The sequence below is a fragment of the Gobio gobio genome, assembly GCF_949357685.1.
Source record: "Gobio gobio genome assembly, chromosome: 8".
Lineage (NCBI taxonomy): Eukaryota > Metazoa > Chordata > Actinopteri > Cypriniformes > Gobionidae > Gobio > Gobio gobio.
This window is the reverse complement of record NC_137114.1, coordinates 19,810,741-19,825,593: the sequence shown is the minus strand read 5'-3', so window position 1 is coordinate 19,825,593 and position 14,853 is coordinate 19,810,741. Positions and strand designations below refer to the sequence as shown.

Here is a 14,853-nt window from a genome sequence, read left to right as displayed (position 1 = left end):
TAACATATTTGAGCCATGAAATTAAGGCCTCTACATGATCAACTTTCTTCTACATGCCTTCTGGCACCTTATTATATTAGGAAGTAAAAGGCCTTTTAATAAAGTAAATCTAAGAATAACCTTTATATCGTTAGTAGGGTTGCTCTCTTATGACAAAAAATCATAATCACGATTATTTTGTTCAATATTGAAGACACGATTGTTTAACATGGTTATTGGTGGGTGATATCAAATCAAATTCATGATATGACATGAGTAATTTTAGATATCAGTAAAAGAAAAAAAACAAGTATCAATCCTTCAGCAAAAATGAATACTAGGTTAACTAATGTAGTAAAAGTAAAAGGTCCTCAAAACCGTTACAGAAGTTAACAGTCAGTAATACGATAAGAACAAAGGAACTAATTACAAATATAATTGACCAAAAAATACGACAGAACAAAATACAAATTAAATAAGTTTTTCAGGAAGATTTGCTCACAGTGGTATTCAGATAATAGCGTACAACAGAAACTGAATAAATCAATCACATGTAAAATAACAATGCATACATTCAATGTAGTTTAATCCTTATTAAAGCTAAAAGTTATTAATTTAAGAGCAGTGAGTGATTTTTATCAACATGTTTGATTAACATTAGTGACACAAAGTGACAGCAGACCAATATTACTGCTTCAGTCCAAGACCAAATGCACAGATTTACAAGGATACTTACCAAAACGACATTTGGCTATTTGACCATTTAGGTGTGAGTCTGAAGCCAACAGTATACTTTGCTTATGCGTTCAGCTCCGTCTCAGTGTGTGCACAGAAAGCCACCTTGGGGACACTGTGTCTCTTTTGCGGCTTAGTTTGCTTTTAATGATATTGTTTAATGTCAGGCACATCCCACAGTTTAGCAACAGTAGACTGTATTTTACAACACTCCATTATTCAGCTGTTTTGAATGTTAACTTTGGTTTGTCGAGGAACGAAAGCGCACCGCTTAATGCGGCAGTGGCACAAAAATAATTTTACTTAGATTATCTTGTTTTCTTAAATCGTTAATAGCCAAAATTAAAATAGAAAATCAATTGCGATTTAAGCCCACAACCCTAATCTACACCAAACTGTAAATTTTTGATCCGGTTGAGCCTCTGAATAAAGGCCCCCGATATACTTCAAGTGAAGAACAAGTGGTGTGACTTCATTTCGAACAAAATCTGGCCAAAACGCAGTTTGTTTTGTGTTCATTTCGCGAGTACGGAAAAGTTCGCTCTGGATGGTAAACGCCATCAAAATACCATTGTAATAGGTAGGTGTGCTCTGAGACTCTGCCATCTTTGACGGGAAAATCCTCTCCAGTTAATTTCTTCAGTTCAGTCTGTCGAGGTCAGACATCCCCAAGTAAAAACACGAATACACTGGAGAGTCACTTTATAGTACAAACTGAAGTTGTAATTTGGGATGCAAACTTTCATATGTGTCTTAAGTGAACGTAAAAAGTTGAGAGAGAAATTACATGTGTATCATTATATTGGATCCGTGCATTCAGTCTTAAAGTGATGTCAGCCTATAAATACCTCCTTGCTAAGTCATTCATGTTAAACATACGAAGACGCCATTTAACAAAGATTAATCTATATTTAATTCATACAGTGAACACTAGTGTTGTTTTTACATTTAAGGCCTAATTATTAAATGTCTGTGCCAGAATATATATTTGCTTGTATTTTTTAAATTCAGTATCATTCAATTTATTAAATTTGATTAAGAAGTCTATTTAATACAATCATACAAAAAAATAAAATAATAAAAAAAAAAGTTTACATACCGCTGGTTGCATATTTTGACCTTTTTTTAACCCCTCAAGCGAAGAAAGAAAAAAGATCTATTGGGGTCCAAAAAAAGTTAAAATATTTTAATATTCTAAAAGTTAAATAAACTCTACCATCTCATTTAGATCTGTGTTTCGATCATCGTTATGAATCCGATCCGGATGTGTTTTTTTCATGAAACATACCCACATTCAAGTGTTGATAAAAAATAAAGCATGAAGATTGAATAAAACAGAGGGTCTGTTCTTTCTTTTGATATATTGCATGTGCAGATATTCACACAAGATATCCTGTGTGCCATGAAACTTGTGAAAATGACAAAAACGCTGGCGGTGACTGGCATATTTCGTGTTAACGTTCATTTAAAAGACTTAACCGACTATGTTTACGATTTATACTTAGACAGGCATTTTGACAACATTTTGTGTGAATATTCGCGCACTGAGACGCGTGGGTGCGTTTAAACTAGTGTTGCTATGCCGCAAGAGATGAAAATACTGAAATACACGGGCACTTTCTCGTCTATGTACGCTTGAATATTTAAATGGGCAAAGCTTACAAATGTGCAAATTATCAGGGAAGATTCAGCACTGGCCCGAGCGGGCAGGTGACCGTTCCGTCAACTGGCCCGAGTGTCTTCCACGCTGGCCCCAGGCCATCGGGCAGTCCTTATTGTCAAGCGTAGTCCTATTACTTTTAAACCTTTTTTTTTTTTTTTTTTTTTTTCAGGAACCATTTTTTCAGTTCTTCTACCCACGTTGACACACACTACCAATTTAAATTACTCCACCAGCTAACATTGAGCAAGATTAGCCAGCTCAAAACCGCAAAGAAATACAAGTCCCAACAGACCAGGCCTGTTCATTCTCTGAGCAGTATGTTTTGAGCAATAAACTCACACATTTGCCTTTTGTTCCATCTCTTTTTTTTTTTTTTTTTTTTTTTTTTTATGAATGATGTCCAACATTTTGATGCTGTTTCTGGACCGGTGGCCGTTTGCCCGAGGAAAGCCATTCAACCCTGTTCATTGGGTGTTGTTTTGGAAGCATGCACAGTAGAGCAGATCCTGTCCCTTCCTGGCATCCTTTCAGTCGAGCGATATGTTGTGTAGGCGTTCTGTCCTGCCGCGTCCAACCTTCTCGAAGCAGCATCAAGGCAAATCTGATGGAATGGCAACCACAGATTTGTAAATATCCTGGTGTTCTTGTGAGTGTTCATCATTTCAAAATGTGATGACGTACGGTGCAGTTGCAGAGTTAAACTAGATTAGGTTGCGCTACTTTCAGTGTCTGTTTCCACACAGAGTGCTCGACACATGTCTTTGAGCAAGCATGTCGAAGAATGTCTTGGCCTGTGTCCATAACCGTAACTCATTTACTTTTTGAATGGCTTGGGGAAAGTGACAGCGTCTCTACATGTCTTGATGTGTCAGTCGTAACAATACTGTTAACAAATTTGATTTCAAGAAAGCAGGTGTGACCGGTCGCCATCTAAATATTTACACATTTATGTCAAATCTCTCACAGCGGTTGCAGTTTAACCACAGTTTGAAGCTCTTTACCATCTTAACTTCGCTCTAACCTTCTGGTGCGTTATGTTATGTAATCATTCTTGCCATCTGCTGCGTCTGAGCAAACGCAGCCTTTGCTCCGCTAGATGTTCAGAACACTCGATGGCGTTAATAGACCCAGAATATCTTAAAACATTACGTCTACGTATATAATAGACCTTGGTTTTGCTCTTAAATGTTTCCTAGGGTAAACAGTTTATTGTCATTGAATTAAGTTCTGGTCATTTTGCTCATACTGGGCAAACAAGCTGTCATTTTCAATCTAGTGAGTTTTTGGAGTGGGCAGGGCTTTTTGGCATGGAAACCAAGTGACCAACAAAATGTAGTACTTGTTATAACCAGTTTAATATATTTAATTTAATATATAGTCCAACCGAAATTTATTCAGACAAATAACATTTTCAACATTTTCTCACTTTATCACAGTTTACTCGCTATAGTTTAAAAAATGGTAATACATTATGACAAGAACTCATCTTGATAATGTCAGATAACTTTGATAGAAAGGGATGTAATGGATTACAATCAACCAATCAGCTGTCAAATTTAAGTACACATTTAGATGATACCAATTTAGGTCAACGAATGACCAAGCAATGCTTCATTTTGTTCAGCCTGTGGTGTTAAAGGTCGCATTAGCAATTAATTAATTCGTCAGGTCAAAGTGTCTGAATAATTTTGGTCCCAAATTGTTTATAAATTGTACTGGTAGTCCACTGTATGAAGATTTTTTGTGTATATGTCACAGTTTACTTAATTTTTCTATCCTCACTTACATAAATAAACTATAGTGTCCCGCACCCACTAGTACAAAATGATATCTGGTGTCTGAATAATTTTTGGTTTGACTGTATATATAAACTTTTTTCCTTTCACGTGTGAGTTGAAAGTATTCTAACTGACCCTCCAGAGTTTTTTTTTTAAAGGCGACTGTTATTTTAGAACATTTCACCTTATTTTTTCCATGGCGATGCCCATATCACATTAAGAGCATGACGCATGGAAAAAATGAGGTGAAATGTTCTAAAATGTTTGTTCGTGCCACAGTTCAGAGAGTCCTGTCAGTTTGATTTATAAACACATGAATTCATCAGTTTCTCCCAAAATACATGCAAGTAAGTGGCCAGTGAACTGGGAGAAGAAGAGAGTAAACTATAATTATTTACACAATGTGTATCTGAATGCATCGGTAAATTATATTTGAATGGATTGTTATTGCTGCTTCCATAGACACTAGTGTGTATTTTACAAACTATACATGTAGGCTATTATTTTAGTACTGATGTCTATTTAAATGTTTGAAACCTAAAATAAACCTCATGTGGTTGAAAACACTGCGTAGTTGTGATGTATGACAAGGCTCAGCGCCAGCCAAAGTGCGAAAACGCAGTTTCAATCTGACAGTTATGTGACGTCACTAAACATCTAAATCTCATATGTGGTACCATACTCTCAGGGGCACAGAAATAAAAAAATTTTTTTTTTGATTTTATTGCCATCTGATCCCATTACTGTACCATGATACAACTATAGTACTTTTTAAGGGCTGCGATAAGTGTCTGCTTGAGTTTGTGCAGGTATACAGATTCTACAGAAACTCCAAGTTCTTGTGCTCCATCTCAAGGTCTCTCTTAAAGAGAGAAAAATAAACGTCTGCTTTATCAGCTAGTGGAGAATATAGCAATTGCATTCAAAATCTTCACTTTCTCAAGAATGCACTGGGATCCTTGAGCTGCTAATTGGAATCGGTTTCATTTTGTTCCCTGTTCTCCGACAGTTTTTAAGAGAGGACCTCAACTACCATGACCCTAAAGCCAAGCACAACAGTTTCCACGGTGACGACCAGCTCATCAGCGTGGAGGACCTGTGGAACGCCTGGAAGAGTTCGGAAGGTGAGAGCGACTGTTTCATAATGAGCCATTAACGCAAAAGCCTGCTAGTCATGGTTTTCTCACATGCACTGTGGAATATGTTGTACCTTTTTATGAAAAACGGATCATCGGTTGACCTTTGCTAATGCAGACTCGCATTCTTACAAGGTTTTTGCTGACTTTAACAGCAGGGGCAGATTTCTTTAGGTCTAGTTTTTTAGTTGACTGCACAATGTGCCTCAAACTATCCAGCTGGATGAAATCAAATACGCAGTTATTTTACATTTAATATTAATAATAATAGTAATGAATCCGTTTCAATTAAAGTAACATGGTATAATCACAATACTAGTACATTGTAAGTTAAGTGCTATCTTAAATGGGCCTCTTAACAGCAGGAGTGTGTTCACTTAGGGAGACGATTTCACGGTTTTCAACACCTCCTCTAAATCCAGATAAACCCCAGATCCACTCCAGAACACTCAACCCTCTGCTCATGAACGTACAGCTGTGAATGGGACCGTGATAAAAACAAATGCCATGTTCAGAAGGGAATAAAGGCGTACTGCTTACTGCAATGTATTGATGCACTGTGTATAATACAGTGATTCTGGTGGATTGTGGGCTAAAATGTGTTGCAGGTTTGTTTCTGAACAAACATTGCTGTATGCAGTAAGTAATCATTAGGGAAGTAACGATTCACTCAACTCACGGTACGATTTCCTCACTTTTTTTTTTTTTAACAAACCGTTATTATATGAATAATAATAATTATAATAATTTGTTACATTTATATAGCGCTTTTCTAGGCACTCAAAGCGCTTTACATAGAAGGGGGGAATCTCCTCAACCACCACCAATGTGCAGCATCCACCTGGATGATGCGACGGCAGCCATATTGCACCAGTGCGCCCACCACACACCAGCTGATTGGTGGAGAGGAGACTGAGGGATGATACCAATCGTATATATATGGGGATGATTATGAGGCCATGATGGACAGGGGCCAATGGGCAAATTTGGCCAGGATGCCGGGGTTACACCCCTACTCTTTATCGAAGGACATCCTGGGATTTTTAATGACCACAGAGAGTCAGGACCTCGGTTTAACGTCTCATCCGAAGGACTGTGCTTGTTACAGTATAGTGTCCCCATCACTATACTGGGGCGTTAGGACCCACACAGACCACAGGGTGAGCGCCACCTGCTGGCCTCACTAACACCTCTACCAGCAGCTACCTAGTTTTCCCAGTTGGTCTCCCATCCAGGTAGTAACCAGGCTCAGCCCTGCTTAGCTTCAGTGGGAAACCAGTCTTGGGCTACAGGGTGATATGGCTGCTGGTGTCCTTGAAAGTGTCCTTTTATTTCTCAGACAAAATTCTGCATATTTCTTTGTAAAATTTAAATATATTTATATTATATGTCAAATAATAACTCAATATAAATTTTAAAACCAATCCTCAAAAAGTCCCTTCAAGGAGATCTTCCAGTGGTGTTTTCTTGGGAGCTTCTTCACCCTCGTCCTGCACTGAGGAACAACAGAAATTAAAAAGACCAGGTCAAATTTAAGTACAACAGTGACAGGGCAAAGATAAAGGCAAGATTTTAATTATAATTTGTATCATTACACTTGCAAGAGTTAGAAAAACAGATCACATTTAGATATGCCATAATAATCAACAAATTATTGAAAAACAAATCCATGTACACATTTGGAGAAAGAGATGGTAAACATCTCGCGCTGGTCCATTTCTTGATGAGGAAGAGCCTGGAATCCATTTACTACGGCAGAAAACGTGATCTCTATGGCATCTCCTTGTGATCTCTATGGCAATTGCCCTCGACGGCCTGCAAATCCGCCAGTCTTTTACATGCAGACGGAGGTGACTGGAGCCTCTCACTGTGGTGATTATTAGTCTTCGGAAAGTCAAAATGCCGCCACACCTCCGATTTGAATGAGTCAACGTAAACTACACACTTGTCGTCGCCATGCTTCTGTTTGACGGTGTGTGCACACGGGTGCGCTCGTGCTCAGTTCCCTATAAATGAACTGAAAACATTCACTGATTTCACTCTTCTTCACACCACGGTCCGTAACGCTAGCTACAACTTGCTCGTTGCTATCGTGCCTGTAAAGTGAGGTCACAGTATATGGTTTCAGCGTCCCTGCTGTTTAAAACGCGTATCGCGATTCGTTTAACATCTCAACCGACACATTTTTAGCGATTTTTAACTGGCTCCGAGTGAATCGTTACATCCCTAGTAACCACATTAGTGTGAAGTTTGGAAAGCACAATAAATGAGCCTATCATGTTTCAAAAGGAAGGAGAAAACGCTTCCCATATATTTTGTTGATAAGTTCAGCAGCTGATACCAACACGAGCAGTTGGTATCAGCCCTCATCCTCAAATCATGAACTTAAGTATGCAAGGTAAAAGAAAATGCAGTACTAGTTATTCAACAACCAACAGTTTATCAATATCATCTTTATTGTCAACACTGGAAGCGAGTGACATATTGTGATGTTTCCTCCCATTATAATCAATAATGCAATGATAATTTAGTGCAATAAAAGGTTATTTAACCTGTTAACTGTCAAATAGACATAAAGATGCACATAGACATGAGGCTTGTTTTAAAAAAGACTTTTGGCAGATTATTGTAGAAGTCAAATAAATTATGCAAGTGAATTAGAAAAAAAGTTATAGAAGTTTAAGTTTACGAAAATGTCAAATGTAAAAATATATAATTTATATTTTATATAAAATATATATTTTACAAAACATGTTGGACTCTAAAACTGCAAGAAAAGCAAAGCCAGAAATCTGACCAAGTTGTGTTCCAAATTTTTGGTTGATATCTCAAAAAATGAGCTTTCAGTAAGATTTTGTTTGGGCGCAGTACCAAATTTTCACTAGATGACATCCAAGCTCCATTACTAACCATATAAGGGCACCTTCATTTCCATTTATGGTTTGATTGATCTGAACCATATATTTCCATAATCTTCATACAATTTATGAAGTAGACATCCTATTCAGAAGTAGTATGGGACGTTTGATACGAATTGAACCTCTAATAAACACATAAAAAGAACACGTATGTGCGTTATATCGCGTCACCACATCACAAATGAAGAATCTATACTTTTTTTTTTCTTTATATTTAAAACAATTTCCGACCTTTTTTTCTCAAAAAATTAAATGGATGTTTTCTTTTGAACTCTTGGCATGAAAACAAACAAGTTTCTTCCAATCTTTCATGCTTTTTTCTGTTAATCACCATTATATATTTTGAGAAACATTCACCAAATATGAAAACTAGAGATTGTAAGCTTTCAAATGATGTATAGTTTGTTTGGTTTAGGTTTAGTTTAGGATATTACTGTTTTAAAAATGTAATGGATGTGGGCTTAACAGGTTAAACTACCATTCAAAGGTTTGGGGTCAGAGAGAGAGAGATAAAAACACGTTTGGATTGAAATAAATATTGTTCTTTTGAATTTTCTATTCATCAAAAAAAAAATTCTGAAGGATCATGTGACACACTGGAGTAATGATGCTGCAAATTCAGCTTTGATCACAGGAATAAATTACATTAAAAAAAAAAAAAAAATCAAAATAAAAGCAGCCTTTGTGAGCATAAGAGACTTCCAAAAACAGAAAATCACACCAACCCCAAACCTTTGAACAGTAGTGCAGGTCATAGTTTGATCTATGTATATGTTAAATGTGTTAGTTGTTCTATTTAATAGCTGCAGTTAGTGTCAATATATATATATATTTCTAAGAGTTATGTCTATATTTTAATGGTTTGCGTGAACAACTCGTTTAGTTTAGCACGTTCCTAGTGAATGAGAAGTTTAAGTCACACTTATTGCTTGCCCTTAATTCTTCTGGAAATGTAAGGTCAAGTCAAGCACATTGCATCATGCCATATGCCCTGGGTGTGTATACTGCACATTTTGGCAAATATTATACTCTTGGATCTGACCAAACAATATCTGTCTTGGGTTTCCTCATTTTCTCCCTTTTATTTCTCTCTCTGGTCTGTTTTATTCTCTTCCTCAAAGCACAGCTGAAGAGCCAAGGTTATGAAAGCTGATCTGTCCCAGCCAAGCAACACTCTCACACACACACACACACACACTTACACACTCACTCACTGAACACAGTTTTGTGCCAGGGTCAGGCGAGAGATATACCCTTACACTGTTTTCATTGAGAGCTGGCAGCGTCCGCTTTTTTTAAAGGTGGTGTGACAGTGAATATCTGGTGTTTATGCCAGTGTAATATGCATACTCCAGTAAAATGTGATGTCTATATTGGATTGGTATTATGCCAGCTGTCACTCTGCTCTATATGCTTTATTTTGGGGGGGGGTTTCATTCAAATATCAAAGGCCAATGTATTTAGGCCATGTTTTTTGATGTCTGAGACCAATTTTAGTAATGGTTTCGTTTCAGATTTCTTTCATCATGGGCAGTTTTGATGGCTTAGTGTGTCTTTCTCAATGACAGCTGATTAATTGCGATGATCCAGTGTCTGACAAAATTCTTGTTTGTGCAGTACTCCTCAAAAATGTGTTACAACTGGACACAGTCAATGCTCGCAATGCTTTAATGCTTTTTTTTTTCGTAGTCAAACCCCTTTTATGTATAATACCTTGCTGAGATTTAAGGTTAATATTTGAATAATTTACCAAAACACTTGCTTGTTCACAGTTCTCTGATATTGGTTAATAGTCACATGACATGCAGGAAAACAAATACAATTTTATCTTTTTTAGTGTTTTTTTTTTTAAATTGTCGATTTTATGATTTTATTAATTGTTAGCTTTATCAGCATCTCAAATAAATGATAATTAGGCTAAATGACTTTCAAGTGATTTGTTACAAAAGTGTGCATAAAATATGCTAAACACGAAGGCTAAATGTGCGACTTGCTAGATCAGACCTCATTCGCTGCGTCCCAATTCGCCTATTTAAACGATGACCTAAAATGAGGTACTCTTTTATTTATTTTTTATTTTTTTTGAAGAAAAAGTGCATACTTTTGAGTGTGTAGCAGAAGAGTATGCAAGCTTTGGGACATACTACTTCGTCATCTTAAACGGACTCTGTTGCTTGGATACGTGCATCCTGTCACCTTTTAAACTGCCCTGTCAATCATCTTGTCACAGTTAAAACCCTCCACATTCAATTTAATTTCCTACCGTATCGGAGAGAAATGTAGTAGCGCATTGATCTGCCATTTGTGGGTCTTTCATGCAGAGACTCTCATATGTTTGCAATTTAAATATAATGATGCATTTAAAATTGAATGGCCAAACGCATCAATAAAAAATATCACAATGTTGTTTCAGATGAAATATAATGTGGATAACATTGAATAAATATATATTCATCAAGTTAGATACTTATAATTGATCACTCAAGCCCCTTAATCTAAACCTCTTTAAATAACCGTCAGACTTGCACATCTGTCATGTTTGTAGATTTATTTATTTTTTTAACACTTTTAATCCGCGTTTGTAGTTCTAATCTAATCCTCGTTCAACTCCGAATGGGTTGTGGCCAATATCAGCCGTTAGAGTGTGCATCAATCTACATTTCGGATTCTAACTGAAAATAGTAGACTATCCGGGTATCTTTGTAATACTCTTTTCAACATACTACGATTTGGGATGTACTAATTACATTTTTTAATACTATTTAGGACTGATAGTATGCGAATTGGGACGCATCGATTGATTCTCACACGTCATATACGCACATTAAGCTGCTGCTTTTCCTTTTAATAGTGGTTGGCGAACCCACTTGGACAACACCTGCATGACCGCTGATGTAAAATAAAGGATCGGGCTGAGGATAGCCGATACTGATCAGTTCAAAAATTGCTTATCTCGGGACATCCCTAGTTCTAAGATATATAAATAGTGCTATATAAAAAGATAAATAAATATTCTGTCATGACTTGACATTTCTCACCAGATCTCACCAGGCTTGTCTTATACAATTGTACCAACAAAAATTACAAAGGCCAGACAAAAGAAAAAAATCATCACAGTGTGCTTTAGATAATTTAACAGTGATTAAAACCGATGCAATCAGCATGAATGAGAAGTTTCTTCAGAATCAAATACACTCTTAGTCACACCGGTCTATTCCCAGCAGACCTCTGATGATGATTTGTTATTTTAAAAACATCACGATTCTTACTCTATTAAAAACTCCATTAGTATACTCATTTGAAGTCAAATCACCCACTTTTGCTCACTCATTGTGTTACATAGTGTTTATTAGCTTGTTTTGAAACATGAATTCTGATGCATGATGATGTTTATGAGGTTGGCCTTTGTCTTTCTATTCCCCAGTGTACAACTGGACGGTGGATCAGGTTGTGGACTGGATTATCAGCTATGTCGAGTTGCCACAGTACGCGGAAGCCTTCAGGAAGATGAATTTCAATGGTACCGCCATGCCCCGGTGAGTAAGTTAACACACACACACACACACATTTTTGACGTCTGGCTGCTCTACTTATATAAAGGCTGCATTTTGATCAAAACTACAGTAAAAAAAAAAGTTATAATGTGAAATATTTTAATTTAAGATAACTGTTTTTTATTTTAATATATGTTAAAATGTAATTTATTCTTTTGATGTCAAAGCTGAATTTGAGCACATTTATACAATCATTTTAAAATGCTGATTTGATGCTCAAGAAACATTTCTGAGTATCAATGTTGAAAACAGTCATGCTGGTTTATACTTTATATTTATTTGAAATTGAAATCATTTGTAACGTTGTATATCACTGTAACATTGTATATGATTATCTCTATATGATCAGTTTAACACTTAATTAAAGTGTACATTTCTTTAAAAGAAAACACAGGCATACCAGTGTGTATGTACATGTAACATTTTTTAAATGTATTTCATTTAATATGCAGAGACAACTGGAATGCATGCTAAGCCTTTTGTAAATAGATTTCTTTCTCACAAAAAAAGGTTAATTCATGCCATTTGTTGATGCTAGTGGTGAAGAAATTAGACACATCAGCTTTTAAAGAAAAGAGCAGGATGTGGTAAATTAATTTGAGACTGTGCTCTTAGCTTCTGACATGCTGGTCAGGTTAGTTTGGTTCGACTGTGACCGGAAACACTTGACACTTGTCCTAACCGAGCATTTATTCCACTTTTGGTGAGACAAGAATTACTTGACACTTAACTTGACCACTGTGAGCTTCATGGATTAAAAGCGTATTTATTATGGTCAAATGTTTAGCTCTGAAACTCATTTTTCCATTTGACTCGGTTAATGAAAACCTGGCCTCTTACTCAGCGCCCATCTGCTGCACTTTTGCTTTTATTTATTTATTTTTCCCTCTTCTAGATTGGCAATGAAGAATGTCACTCTGACGCAAATGGTCCTGAAGATTCTGGACCGGAGTCACGTTCAGAAACTTCAGCTTAAAGCTCTGGATACGGTTCTGTTCGGAGCCCCAATGAGTGAGTGAGAATTCCCTCTGGTAGACATTAAACCTAAATCTGTCATATTTGGATGTTTAAATGTTTAAATGCTTGGATGTAGATGTGTTTTCAGAGATATGTGCCTGACCTTGTGCCTGCTTTAGTGGAGTTATGTTTCACAGATGACACTGCGGTGTCAATCACATCAGATGATTGATAGCCCAACAATGCAAATAAGCTCTGAAGAACCTGCTTAACCTCTTGGTCTTCAGATATCTTGTAGTGTGAACTATGAGCAGTTGTTGCTTCATATTTGGGCGGAGCAGTAAAAACTTGGTGTTTCCTCGGATTTAGGATTGCCATCTGAGAAACAGTTAGCTGTTAGTTTTGGACTGGCACTTTTCTGGAAACCTCTCTATCATCCAACATGGCATTGCCATGGAGGACTTATCACGGTTAAAAGACTTTGTATACGAGAAGGTTAAAAAAGGTCAAAAAGTTGTGGTTTTTCACTAGTAGCTGCAGTTTTAATGTTTTTGATAGTCTCTTATGCTCACTCAGGCTGAGTTATTTGATAAGAAATAAGGTAAAAACTGAAATATTGTGAACTTATTATATATTTTTTTATTATTCAATACAAAATTAAAATAAATAGTTTGATATTTTACTATATTTTAAAATGTCACGTATTCCTGTGCTCAAAGCTTAATTGTCAACATCATTACTCCAGTCTTGTCACATGATCCCTCAGAAATCATTCTAATATGATGATTTGCTGCTCAAGAAACATGTCTTATTATTATCAATGTTGAAAACAGTTGAGCTGCTTAATTTTGTGTTTATATAGCTGTTTGTGAATGTAAAAGGTCTGCAAAGTTTTGAAGATCAAAGTTCACGATAAATAAAGTTGTTGTTTCCCCAAAGAAAGAACTTATTCTGAACTGCCTTAAACAAGTCATCAGTTCCAGTGTTAAAAACCAGCATAGGTTTTAAACTAATTTGCATAACGCCAGCTTATGGTCTGCCTGCGAATAATACATATTTTGACTCCCCCTCAAACGTGTTGTCGACATGTCGAGAAGACGCTGTTTTCTGTGCTGTGAATCCACTTTGCATACACTTCAAATGGATGAGGACTCGGGCTCGAATAGATACGTCATTATTACTGTTTGTATCACTGTGTGTCGTGCGCTGAGGAAGTCTCCGGAGCTGAAATTCAGTTATGGAAATTAACGTTTCTTTTGACAGTGCGCCGGCCACATTGAGCTCTCTTTCACGTCATGAACAGGCAAAACACACGCAAGTTTATGCCACAATGCCTGCTTTGTGGAGAATCCTCTTAAATGACCGCAAAAACTTGCAAGGACATTGAATGTGTGTCAGATCTGCGTCAGGTCTTTAATGACAGACAGCAGCAGGTTTATTAGGCTTAGACTTTATGTTAATCAAAGAACAAGAGACAGAAAATCACTCATTGCTCTTGACTGAATAACTTTTGTAGCTTTAACCCATTTAATCCCAATTTTTCCCTAGAGATGACATATATGTATTTGTATGGTATTTGTAAGGATAATAAACAATCAATGTCAATTATGTACAAAAAATAATTGAAAAGTCCATGAAAAAATGGGTTTTATGTCTGGTCACAATTGTGACCAGTAGTAGAACACAGGGAGTCTAGGTCTATGGTGTTAATGCATTTGCAAAATGACAAACCTCCAGCAATTAGTTTAAAGACTGGGCTAAATAGTTGAAATGAGTGTTTTACTCCACCAACACAGTAAACCTGGTCTGGCTCAGTTTCAAAAAGGACAAAATAGCATTCCTCTGCAGCAGTATGGCACAAATAATCAAATAAAATTATGACAAATTATAGAAAACCGGAAGGTAATTATAAACTTCATTATAAACTGAAACAAAACAATAAATAAGCATAGCTAGATGAATAGACAGACAGACAGACAGAAGTATAGACAGACAGACAGACAGACAGACAGACAGACAGACAGACAGACAGACAGACAGACAGACAGACAGACAGACAGACAGACAGAAGTATAGATAGACAGATAGACAGACAAAAGTACAGACAGACAGACAGACAGACAGACAGACAGA

At 36.6% G+C, this 14,853-nt stretch overlaps 1 protein-coding gene across 7 annotated transcripts in view; it reads left to right on the top strand.

Annotated features, from left to right (window-relative positions):
* Window positions 1-14,853, top strand: part of stim1a (stromal interaction molecule 1a) — an 83,012-nt gene that overhangs the window by 33,762 nt on the left and 34,397 nt on the right. For all 7 annotated transcript variants that reach the window (XM_079823643.1, XM_079823645.1, XM_079823648.1 and 4 more), the window contains 3 exons: window positions 5,165-5,279; window positions 11,634-11,745; window positions 12,659-12,774. In XM_079823643.1, the coding sequence (XP_079679769.1) occupies window positions 5,165-5,279; window positions 11,634-11,745; window positions 12,659-12,774 (343 nt within the window). The remainder of the gene's footprint in view (window positions 1-5,164; window positions 5,280-11,633; window positions 11,746-12,658; window positions 12,775-14,853) is intronic.